We start from the raw sequence: 13,447 nt of genomic DNA on the forward strand, positions 1-13,447 counted from the left end.
ATAAGTATACTAGCTGATACGTGTGCCGTTGTGCAGGGTAAACAGTATTTGGAATATGTTCAAATACATTCACTAACTCGGACTTTCGGAAAGATTGGCAGCGTTGAACCATGTAGTATGTTTTCTAGTGTCATGGACATTTTCAAAGGAAGAAAGAAAAAAAAAAAAAAAAAAAACTAATTTCACTATTGTTTGGAAATAAGAGCAGAGTGAATACGGGTTTTGAGACCTACGTACATGTTAGTAGGGTGTCGAACACATAGTGTTCTGTATAATTGAATATATATATATAGTGGTTTTACGAAATTGGTAGTTCACTTTTTTTTTTTTTTTTTTGGTGGTGGTGGTGGATATTTAAATCGTATGGAAATTATTGGAAAAGGTTTATTTCATAATCAGTTGGCAACATTGACTGGAATATCTCATAAGTGCTTGGATAGCCTATCACAATTTTTTGTATATGTGAAACTAGATATAATAATCTTTCAAACAAAAGAAAATTTATTGAAATCCATGATGAGAATTTTGAGAAATAAAGGTTTGAAGTTTACAAAATGGTGTTCTAATGTTTTTTTTTTTTTTTTTTTTTTTTGTTGTTGTTTTGTTTTGTTTTTCCTCCCCTCAAAATGTTATCTTTCAAATGACTTTATAAATTATCTAAAAGCTCTACGGTAAAGAACTTGAAGACAATCTGAATAAAAACAAGAGTCATGTTTCTGGCATTAATAGGAACCGAAATATTTTTTTTTAGTGTTCTTACAAAACAGGGAAATGTTATGTCGCGACTGTTAAAAATGGATTTTCTTCTCATTTTTGAAGTGCAATAACTTCTGAACCGCTGATGCTATTGTAATAAAATTTACATACTTGCAATCAGCATAAAAGGTTTTTTAACACTATCTAATTTCATCCAAATCTGCGATGATGGGTTAAATTTCCCCAAAATTTTGGTTGAATTGACGTGGAATGACTCGAGAATTAAAGTTATTTGTAATACCTTGAATGTAATATTATGTAATTAATTTAATCTTTTTATTGTAGGCGCTGAATATGGTGACTGTTGTAGTTGGGAGACGAAATTCAACAAAACAGTGTTGCTTTGTGACAAATGATCAAGGTGACGGTACTAATAAAGCAACGTTCTCTGTGCCTTCTGAGGAGCCTCTGAAACCAGGACAACCAAAGTGGGCGAATTATATTAAAGGAGTCATTGCTCAATTTCCGGGTAAGTGGGAGAGATATATAGCTCTTTTTTCTACCAAACTGTTAAAACCATAAATTTCTCACATTTTTGGCGCTCCGAAGAAGATAGTATACCAATAATTTTGAACAATAGACGAAGTTTCCAAATTATGGTTACTATTCATATCTTGAACTTTGATCAGGTTTCTCACTTCTTGAAATATAACACACGTTTAATAGAATGTTTAGAAATTGGAAGAAAAGAAGAAAATGTAGAAGAGGAACGAAGAAAATAATCTGTGTAAAGAGGAGATGAAAGATAGTTAGCCATATATATCTCGAGTGTTCTAAACATGGCACCCACGGACCACAGAGCACTATTCAACAAGTGAAAATAAAATAAAAAAATATATATACACATTTGTATACCTTTCGAGTCCTCGTCTGGGGACCCGCATTGCACTATGTGGCAACGTCGCAGATAAAGAACCATACAGCAGATCTACCAATCCATCAAAAAGTTGCATCGATTTTTCCAGATGGCATTGAAAGTAGATAGACGTCGACCCTAGCATCACTTATTAGTGTAGCAATCGATGTTACTGTTTGATATATATCGGGTGTTCTCAAAATGGCGCCCACGGACCACAGAGCACTATTTTACAAGTCATAATTAAGCAAAAATGTATATATTTGTATACTTTTCGTGACTTTGTCTAAAGATACGAATTGCACTACATAGCAACGTTGCAAATAAAAAACCATAGAGTTTATCTACTAATGTATCAAATAGTTGCATTAATTCTTTCCAGATGGCAGCTAAAGTCGACATAGATTGATACTAGCATCAATTATTAGTGTAGTAATCGATTTAACTGCTTGATGTATTTGTAGAGTGATGCTAATGGTTCCAAGTTAACTTGTTACGTTGTGAAACTTTGATTCCTCACAGCGGCTGAAGGAGTTCCTGGAGGGCAAAACATCATATAACATTTTCGCTTTATTTTGGCCTGTACAATAGTGCTCTGTGGTCCGTGGGCGCCATTTTTAGAACACCCGGCTATATATATAATATACAAGGGGTTCTTCCGTTTCCTCCCACTTTCTTCATTGCACCATTTCATTCATTCTCATCATCACCGTCCCCTCTAGCGTACACAACATACTCATGGAACGTAAGTTTCTTTAGGATTTTATTATGCATGAAGGCTGAGAGAGACTGTGATGATGAGATGAATAATAATGGTGGAATGACGGAAGTGGTGGGGAAAGGGTAGAACCCCGCGAAAACCCACGCACACTACAAAGCTCACGTAGCGGGAGCTGGGATTGAACCAGGGACCGCACGCGCAGGGGGAGGGAGCCAACGTGACCTGAAAATTTCATTTCACTCACCTTTCTTCTTTTGTTTACACACATTCTTCATCTTCTCCCCTCTGCTTCTACTTTTTCTTTTTCTTCTTTTAGTTTGGGATCCCACGACTATGCTTCAAGGTTAAGGGAGACGATAATAATAATAAACGTATAGATCAGAAATCCGCGACTATGATTGCAAACCGAGCCATTTAAGGCAATGAATATCTAGTAAAATACATAAACCATTTAAAATCTAAAAGAAAAACGCAGAATTTATATTAAAAAGAAACCTACTAGATCGCGGACCAATTTTGACTAAATGGATATAACAAATAAAGTACAATTAATCAAAATATTTGTTTGTTCTTTATTTTAAATTCGCTCAGCTCAATTATAGATTTGATCGGAGGCAAATCTTAGTGAGTTTCTATAGTGAAGCTGTCCAGTGCGAATAGAATTTTATGAACCAGTTTTTTGTTTGTTTTTTGTAAGGGATTAGATTTTTTTTGGACGGGATATTTTAGATAATAATTGTCTAATGAACCATTTGTAATTTCAAGTGTTTTTACTCAGGCTCTGTTCCCGGATTTGATGCCTTTATTATAACAAGTGTTCCCCTCGGAGGTGGACTCTCTAGTAGCGCTGCTCTTGAAGTTGCCACTTATACTTTTCTGGAGGTTCTAACAGGAAACAAGTCATCCTCGTGAGTATAGAGCTACAGTTACTTATAGTTAACTGGTTACTGGAGAAGCCCTATGTGAAATACGAGTTTTAAGATTTTTTAAGTCAATGGCTGAATTATTCACTCTGTCTCTCGCATATTATTTTTATCTGTGTGAATATCTTTTATTATTTATATTCTTTCTCTCACATACTTTATATTCTTTTTTTTTTACTTTTTATACTTTCTTATTCTTTTATTGTTTTGAGTTTTTAAATATTATTATTTCCTGTTAATTTTTTCATTACCTTTCATTTTTTTTATCTTTTCTCATATACTTTATTTTTTAAAATCTCCATTTACTGTTGTTGTGCTTTCCTATTGTAAAGTTACAAGAAATGCGGGTACCTATAGGAGAGGGTACCACGAAGGTATGGGATAATATTAAAAAATGCATGCTTTAAATAATAGAAAATGGTAGCAACAGGAATGTATAGGGGTTGAGATGGTAGAGTTTGGAAAGCAACTTAATCTCTGAACAGCCTCACCAAAGTTAGTGTTGCTCTTATGTTACTCCTCTCCAGGGCCGTGCCGTGGAAAATCAGCGCCCGGGGCGAGAGTATACGACGGCGCCCCCATACATATATTCCAAGCAATTTTTCCTTTTTTCTCCCGAATTTTTCGCCCCCTTTATTTCGTCGCCCCGCTCGCCCCCCCACGGCATGGCCCTGCTCCTCCCTCCTAGATTATAATGTGTGTCATCCTCAAGTCCTGAAGTCTGGAAAAGTGGGTCGTCTCCGAATTGTTCCATTGGAAAAGACTTATTCGTCAATCTATCATGCATCGAATGACGAAAAATCACAGAATGACCCAAGGCAAGCTGACCACGAAAATGAATGATGGACAAACGATCATCGTGCTCTCTCAATTGCTTTTGGTCCGACTGTCACTCGGATGTCATGAGCGTAAATACGGAAGGAACATCCACATGTGGGCCTACGACACATAAAGGTGGTCAGTTACTCCGAATTGACACAAAGTCCATAGGCCTCTTACAGCTGATCAAACACAAAGCGGCTTCTGCCACATTGTCAAATCCAGAGGGTCAAAGTACTTACTTACAATAACCAATATTTCTTTGTTGCTGCGTCGTGAGGTAGGTAAACGAACATAATGCTCAATGTTTCGGTGATGATATGACTGTAAGATACAAATTCATTGAGAAAGTGCCTGATCTAATCATAATTAAACTTAAAGGCGGATCGTGTCAGATTTGACAAAACAAAGCGGAAGGTGAGAACAAGGGTAAAGATTTGGGAAACAGCTACTACAATTTATTACAAAAGCTTTACAAGTACAAAGATTTCCTTCTAGACAGCAAAACAATGAGTAGGAAATAAACGTATTTCGTTGGCTTTAAAATCTAGCTGTCAGCTTGGCTACGTCGAGGAGAATGGCCAATGTTATTAACCATGCAGGCGATGAATTCCAATTTGAAAATGCAGAAGGCTGTTTGCCTGTCAATAGTTGGATGACTGATTCCCAAAATAAGTAAAGCTGCCTGTATCCCTTGATCGAATCCCGTTATACTATACTTCTATCGACCTATCCGTCCCATTAGATTTATCATTCTCCAGTAAATTTCATCTGCTCAGACTGGTGAGTAACACGATCACATGACTCTGCATACTAATATGAAACACTGATAGACTCCTCTTAATTATTTTCTTTGTTGTTTAAGTTTTCCTTTCATCTTTCTTCTTCACCTCCATATCTGATGAAACATTTCGGCGAAAGCGTTTATTTATAATGCATTTTTCATTGTTGGATTATTTGGTTGCTTTTTGTACCTTTATTAGGCGGCTAGGATATATATATATATATACAGGGTGTTAATGAACTATACCGACAAAATGTAAGAGGTGATTCCTCACATCCAAATAAGAGAAAAAGTTCATATGGACCTATGGCGAAAGGTGCATAGTTTCAGAGCTAGGGCTGTCCAAAATCGCGGAAAAGCTAAATTTCAATAGGTTCTATTTCGAATTTCAGAAACTGTGGATGGTAGTTCGTATCAGCGTAAAGGAAGCCATGCATACATAATCCAAAAGTGCATATTTCATCAATTGTCAATAGGTGTAGTGGGTATTCCCTACAGGGTGTAATTCTCAGATATGTTTTCAGTAGAGTTTTCAGATATACCCAGATTTCAAGAAGGGTCCAAAGTAGGCAGGGGGTAAAGCTCGACAACAATGGACATCCAATGCTTCGGAGGGAAGGCGGAAATGTTAGGAACCGGCAGCTCCATGTTTCTTTGTGTTCGGAATAACGTGTGATGATATGTATTTCGTCACTGTATATTTCACGTTTTCTTCACTTATAAGCGTGAAAGAAACCATCGCACCATGCGTTTTCCCGAGTACGAGAGACCGTGCTGCTGACGATTCTTAACAGTTCCGACTTCGCGCCAAAGGATTCCGTGTTCACTGCTATCAAGGCTTATCGTTTGCCTGCTTTGGACCAATCATAAAGTCAGAACGTTTCTTCAGTATTCAGATCATGACGCAGTATTCCTCCACATTGATAGGGAAGAGGTTAGAAAACGCAACGAACCTTCAAACAAATCGAGTATTTTAATCAACAAACGAGACTTCAGTGAAAACAAATTTAAATAATTTTCTTCAATTATTGTGTGAAGAAGATTGGTCTTTTACTGAATCTACCATTTACACAGTTGATGAAAAGTATAATTCATACTTTTCAAAGTTTAAATTGATATTTGAATCTTCATTCCCTAACAAAATTTTTAAAAAATAAACAAGACTCAAATAAGCCGTGGATTACCACTGGTATCATCACAAGTAGTAGAACCGTGAAGGAACTACACGTCAAGTGTAAAAAGACAAACGATAATCGTGTTAAAGATCTTTACAAAAGATATAAGAAAATATACAAAAAAGTAATATGCCAAAACAAACGGAACTACTACGATTCACTGATACTGAAGTCACATAATAAAAGTAAAGTCACATGGAAAACAACAAATCAGGAGAGTAACAGACATGAGCAAAATCAAGAAAACATAAAATTACACATAGATAATTCAAACGAAATTTTAAATAATCGAACTAGGATTGCGGACCATTACAACGAGTATTTCAGTTCTGTTGTTAAAATGATCCCCATTCAAACATCTCTCCCAAAACATAGCCCACTATTAAGATCTATACCTATGACCGTAAGTTTTATGTTCCTAACACCAGTTACTTCAAAGGAAGTAGAATCTGTTATTTCAAAATTAAACAATAAAATTGCCACTGGTATTGACGAAATCCTTACTTTTGTGTTAAAATAGGCAGCGAAAATAGTAGCTTCTCCAATTGCCTGTATCATCAATTCATCTTTTAAAAATGGTAAATTTCCTACGAAATTAAAATCATCAATCATAAAACCATTACACAAGAAAGGAAGCAGAGATAAAGTGGAAAACTACAGACCAATTTCTTTTACGTCAGTGTTCTCTAAGATATTTGAAAATGCTTTCCTTTCCAGGTTACACCAACATTTAAAATGTAATAATATTATTTGCTCATCTCAAAATGTTTTTTTTTTTTTTTAAGAGAGAAATTATCCCCGAACTGCTATCTACGATTTCGTTATGTACGTCATAATCCGATGGACACAAAATGCTATCCTTTCGGTGTCTTCTGTGACTTGACGAAAGCATTTGATTGTATGGACCACCAGATTTTATTAAATAAGTTGTATAGATATGATATCAGGAGTATTCCGCTATTGTGGATAGAATCCTATCTCTTGAACAGAATACAAATTGTAGAAATATCCCACCTAAACCAAGACTCGAAATATATGAGTAAGCACAAATCAAAACCTAAATACATCAACGTAGGTGTTCCACAAGGATCAATTTTGAGACCTATACTGTTTCTTCTCTACACAAATGATCTGCCAGACCACCTTAGAAAGAATAAACTTATTTTGTATGCAAATGATACAAACGTCATAAAATCAGAACCACCCAAAATCCAAAAGAGAATAGATAACAATAGGTCATAAGTGGTTTCCTGGTTTGCAAATAATAAATTATTTCTAAACTCAGACAAAACATCCTGCTTATACTTCCATTCTAACCACACTAAATTGACACCATATCCAATACTTCAAATAGATTGTGATGTTTAGGTGGACTGTGATTGGCTGCCGTTAGTTGCCAAGGCTACGGGCTGCTTCGTCTGCTGGATGTTGCTGTCCGTACGAGAATGCGCAAGCTTAGCTATACTGTTTGTTTAAATATAGCAGCCTTTTAGAATAAGAGGAATTTTAATTGTCTGAACTGGATACACCTAAAATAATGCACAAATAAGTTCATTACAAAATGGCTCCCGTACAGTTGATAGGTAAAGTTCTGATGAGATGCGTTTACCTTAAGAACCCTGGCAACACTTATTGTTTGTACTTGCGTATGACGTGGACACACTGTAAGTTTTTGAAGTATACACTGGCTAAGTCATAGTTCGCACAAACACTACGTTTAACACTGCATTCACTGATATGAAATGTTTATTCAATCCATTATTAGATATATGAATAAATGTATAGATATATACATACTTGTTCATTATAGTCATAATAATTCAAATGCAAATTCACTCAACTAATAATTGTAAAAATGAACATTTGACATACACTAAAATATTGCAAAATAATGTGAATCAAATGAGAAAACACTTCAAATAAAGAATTAATTTCAATTTATAAAACACTTATCACTTTACTATTAATTGAAAAATAAAAGATGAATATTAAAACGAATATATGAATATTTCTCAGTTTGAAGAATAACACTTCACTGTTCATTCAGAACACACTATTTATACTGTTTATTGGCTGCACACACGTGACTGTTCAAATGGTACACTATCTGCTGTCCACACTATCCTCCAGAACAATGTCCAATCCAAAAGAATGTCCTCTTCGTTCGTTCTCTTCCCGTTGAATGAACACTCGACGGCTGGATCTTCTGCTCCTATCCTCTTCCCATTGGATAGGGCTAGGTCCATCGGTGGAAGTTCTTAAAGTTCTCAGCAGGCCATCGACTCCTATTTTAGCTTAGGACTTCCTTTGAGTATAGGGCGCCAATATCGAGATGCTATACTTTATTGTGCAAAAACTTATTCAACAAATGATTTGCATCTCACTTTTTCTTTTACCATTTTTTTTTTAATTGCTGCTGCTGCTGCTCTTGCATTTATGTTAATTGGAATGTGAATAAAATGTGTGTTCTTCTTATTATTTGGACCTACATGTGTTCTTCCTTGTGTTGTATTCTTCGTAGATGTACGAGGGCTAGTCAAGAAAGACTTGGACTGATTTTTTTTTTCTAGGCAATTTATTATTACTCAGCAACAGGCACATGATCCTTTTCAAAGTAGTCCCCGCCCATTTGAATGCACTTTTTCATTCGAGTCTTCCAGTCCTCAAACACATGTCGCAGGCCATTCTTTGAGAGGTTCTTCAAAACCGCCTCCGATGCCTTCAGAACCTCGGAATTATCGGAGAAGCGGCGTCCACGCAGTCTGGATTTTAGGGCAGGGAATAGAAAAAAGTCGCACGGTGCGGTAGGCGTCTCCACCATCCTCAAACCTTTGCAACAGCTCCCTGCAAGTCTCCACTCGAACGGCCTTCTGCTCTGGTGTCAGGAGTCGCGGAATCCATCGCGCACACACTCGGCTCATGTGGAGGTGGTCATGCAAAATTTTGAAGGCACTGCCATGAGATATGCGTAGTGCGGCTGCCAGATCGTCGATACTGATGCGGCGATCTTCTCTAACAATGACTGCTGCCGTGTTAATGTTCACCTCAGTAACAGCTGACGCTGATACACCTGGTCCACCAGCTTTCGTGATTGTCATTCGGCCCTCTTTAAACTCTTTGAACCACCAGAACACGGTACTTCGTGGCAGAGCGTCATCTTTGTAGGCTGCTCTCAACATTCCTAGAGTTTCTGTTGCACTTTTCCCCAGGCGATAGCAGAACCGTATAGCTGCAAATTGTTCATCTCGTAATGACTCCATTTCTTCTACAGGCGACTTCTAGAGGCGGCGCAGAACATCACCTGCAATAAAAAGTCGTGGTTACCAAACATGCAATGATTCCTTAACAACATTTTATATATATGCACAGCAAGACCCACCCTACTTGTATGCCAAACTATGAAGCTCCAGCGTTAACAGAACTGCCGGGGAAAAAAATCAGTCCAAGTATTTCTTGACTTGCCCTCGTATATCAAGTGTATATTCTTTACGTGTTACATGTAATTATTACAATAAGGGTAAATAGCGTAATCATGGTTAAAAGGAATTTGACTTGGGATGGGTTAACAAAAGAGATGCAGGTATTTCTTTCCTCATTACACTCCCTTCATGCGTATCAAACACGACAGATGCGACCCAACTCCAGTTGCCTACATGCAGTTTCACCAATTAGATACATGGTACACAATATATTGATACTTGATACTTAAATATACTTATGTAGGATATGATGCTGAATAGGAATATATATAGAAAACATAATAAAGCTACACATATACTCTTAATGATGACTATCATATGAATATTAATATGAAGACAGAAATAAACCTATATAAACTCGAATGATCGAGTATTATATTGAGGCAATGTCAAATGTCTACAGATGCCAACCTGTATCCATCTTAGGAATGATCTGACGACTAAATAAAGAAGAGCCAACCCACAAAAACCAAATAAACCTACCCACTATAAATACGACCACGAAGACACAAGAGATGTGGCTAACAAAAAGAAATTATGCTAAGGAAACCCCATAGAGTTTTTAGAAGATAAAAAAATGATTGCACATGAAATTCATGGCGAAACGTGGCCGTGAATACATTTAGATTATCTAGAATATATAGGCCTGAGAGTTTACAAAAAAAAAAAAAAAAAAAAAAAGTTTACTGATTCGGCGCATGTCCCGGGCTTCGGCACCATTTTTGTGATGTTTACTCCGTAGAATGGTTATCCGAGTAGAGAAAACATTATAGCAGATAGTCATTAATTGAATTTTTCTCCGAAGCGTTAACGACGAAACAAGTTATCACAAAAGCAATAGCTTCTTTTACCGCTAACTACACATTAGCGAAAATTCAAGTAACAACATTAAACTTACTAATAGGGCAGAACTTCAGCATCATTTAATATGAAAATTAATTAAACACTCCAAAAATTCACTTATATGAGTATATTGCACCACGCATGACAAGGCGAAGAACATGAGGCAGCATTTCCCAGACTCAAATAATGTAAATGATATACACAAATCGGAGTTTATGTTTAATTTAAATGCTATACTTACATTCCTTCGAAAATATAAGGTAATATTAATAACAATATAAATGTCGATGTATTCAGATAACTTAGAAACAAATGGATGTATTAATACCACATTTTTGATAAATTATATCAGCAGTGATGTTAATATGAGTCTCTCGTTGAAAATCTGTTGGCGCCGAATGAAGGCTGCTTCACGCGGTTTCTCTCTTGTTCTCGCGGCTTGCGCGAGCTCCACCCATCAAGCTGACGTAATCACAGGTAGGGCTATGATTGGCTGCCGTTGGTTGCCAAGGCTACGGGCTGCTTCGTCTGCTGTACGAGAATGCGCAAGCTTAGCTATACTGTTTGTTTAAATATAGCAGCCTTTTAGAATAAAAGGAAATTAAATTGTCTGAACTGGATACACCAAAAATAATGCACAAATAAGTTTACTACAAGATGAGAAAATAACAAAGCCAACCGAAACAGTCAAGTTTCTTGGTCTTCTGATAGATAATAATTTGTCCTGGTCTTCACATATTGCAAAATTATGTCATGAATTATCCTCTGTAATTTTCCTAATAAGATAACTTGTATCCATTTTAAGTAGAAAAGTAGTACTAACAGCTTACCATGCACTGCAAAATCCACAGCAAAATCAGATATGGAATATCCTTTTGGAGTTCGTCCACTGAATTTAAGAAAGTTTTTATACTTCAAAAGAAAGTGATAAGAATAGTCACTAATACTTCATTTTATACTTCCTGCAAAACGCTATTCAACGACCTAAATATTCTTCCACTTCCTTCCTTGTATATATACGAAACATTACTTTTGGTCCACAAGAAACAAGAGTTGTACAAAAAGAATTCAGATAAACATGGATATAATACGAGAACGAAGTCAGATCTCCAAATTCCTCTTCATAATACCACTTTGTTTTCGAAAACAATTGCATACAAAGGTATACAACTCTTTAACTCTTTGCCTAATCAAATTAAATCTCTTTCCAAACATGAAAGTTTCAAAAAGTCAGTACGTACTGTGTTATTAAACCACTGCTTTTATAGTGTGGAGGAATACTTGCAAACTGATCTAGGTTCTGCTAAGTCGTAAATGTAATTCTTGTACACATTATATTATTTTTTCTCTACTGTGTAAAAAAAGAAAATGCTGTATAGGTGAGTGATGTATCTTAATAATCCTTCCAAGGAAACCACATTTTGTCATGTTTTTCCATCACCTAGAAGATATTGTAAAAGTAGTTATGTTTTTACAATAATGTGAATATATATTTTGTATAATATTATTGACATGTTCTATACCATATGGCACTCAGCCAATGTAAATGGCCATTGAACGCAATAAAATTTAATTCAATCTCAAAATTAGGTTGATGGCATGTCTGGGAATTTCATCCTGCAGGGAATCATCTATACACCCATTGAACATTAAAGAAATATGCATTTTTGGATTGCGTATGCGTGACTTCCTTTACGCTGATAAGGACCACCATCCACAGTTTCTCTAATTCGAAATAGGGTCTCTTGCGAGTTGGCTTTTTCGCGATTTTGGACAGCCCTAGCTCTGAAACTGCACTTTTTGCCATAGGTCCATGTGAACTTTTTCTCTTATTTTGATGTGAGGAATCACCTCTTAAAGTTTGTCGCTGTAGTTCATTAACACCCTGTATATATATTAAGTAAAGTTGGTTTGTTTGTTGGTGTCAAATCTTAAATTTGACGCACTTCTAGGGTTGCCGCTTTTTGGTAAGTGGGACACACTTATCCAGCATGTGCAGATCACTGTTTCCTTAGACCCAAATTTGTCTGCCGAAAAAAATGGTAAGGATAGTAGAAAAAAACTCATGTATTCATGAATGAAGATTGCAATGAAACTAAACCAAAAACACAGGAAAGAGATAATTCATAGCATTAACTTGTTAGCGGTTAATTGAACCGAAGTTATGAACCATTCAATGGGTCAAAGAATGACGTCATTGAACAGCGGCTTCACTGCTGCCGACACGAAATCTTTTGGCGATAGAGCCATATTAATAAGTACACATCTTCTTCTTCACCTCAACCATAGGTTAGTATGCAACATGGAAATTTTAAATCTTCTCTCTCCCTTGGGAGAGCTGTTTATACTTTGATAAAGTCTCTTCGTACCTGCGTCTAGATATTCTATCCTTGGTCTTGCTCTTTCTGGTTTTCCTTCTGTCTTTTCCTGTATCAACACGGTGATCCAGTCGCAGAGCCGAATAAGATGGCCAAGCATGCTAATTCTTCTTTTTCCTATTATCTACATGATCTGTCGTTCTTTATTAGCTTCCTTTAGTACGTCTTCATTCCTTTTCCTTTCGGTCTATGCGCAGCGTTCTGCGCCAACACTACATTTCAAACGCTTCCAGTTTGGTATTTCAGCTTTTCTTAGTCCACATCTTTGATCCGTAAAGCGCCACGCTCCATACCAGGGTCTTAATAAAGCGTTTTCGAGCGTCCAGCGACACATTTCTTGATGTTAGCAATCTGCTTTTCCTATTAAATGGCCGAAAGGACCCACAGTACAAGGAAATGGTGGGGAAAATGGTGCACGCATTCCGAAAGCGTGGTTGCTCCATGAGCTTAAAAGTCCATTTTCTTAACTCCCATCTTGACTGCTTTCCTGACAATGTGGGAGCAGTGAGTGAAGTGCAGGGGGAACGTTTCCATCAAGATATCAAAGAAATGAAATAACGGCACCGACGGAACTGGAATGTTACGATGATGGCAGACTCCTGTTGGATGTTGTTTAGGGATCTTCCGGCAGCCACCTACAAAAGGACAAGCTCCAAACGAAGTTTGATCTTTAAAAAAAGACAATTTCACAAGCAATCTGATTGACGGTGGTA

At 36.6% G+C, this 13,447-nt stretch overlaps 1 protein-coding gene across 1 annotated transcript in view; it reads left to right on the forward strand.

Moving 5' to 3' along the window:
• Positions 1-13,447, forward strand: part of LOC145664965 (galactokinase-like) — a 40,052-nt gene that overhangs the window by 3,705 nt on the left and 22,900 nt on the right. Inside the window, exons 2-3 of the mRNA XM_081732118.1 lie at positions 1,042-1,225; positions 3,112-3,241. Of these exons, the coding sequence (XP_081588244.1) occupies positions 1,042-1,225; positions 3,112-3,241 (314 nt within the window). The remainder of the gene's footprint in view (positions 1-1,041; positions 1,226-3,111; positions 3,242-13,447) is intronic.

The sequence above is a fragment of the Thermobia domestica genome, chromosome 11, assembly GCF_964235325.1.
Source record: "Thermobia domestica chromosome 11, izTheDome1.hap1.1, whole genome shotgun sequence".
Classification (NCBI taxonomy): Eukaryota; Metazoa; Arthropoda; class Insecta; order Zygentoma; family Lepismatidae; genus Thermobia; species Thermobia domestica.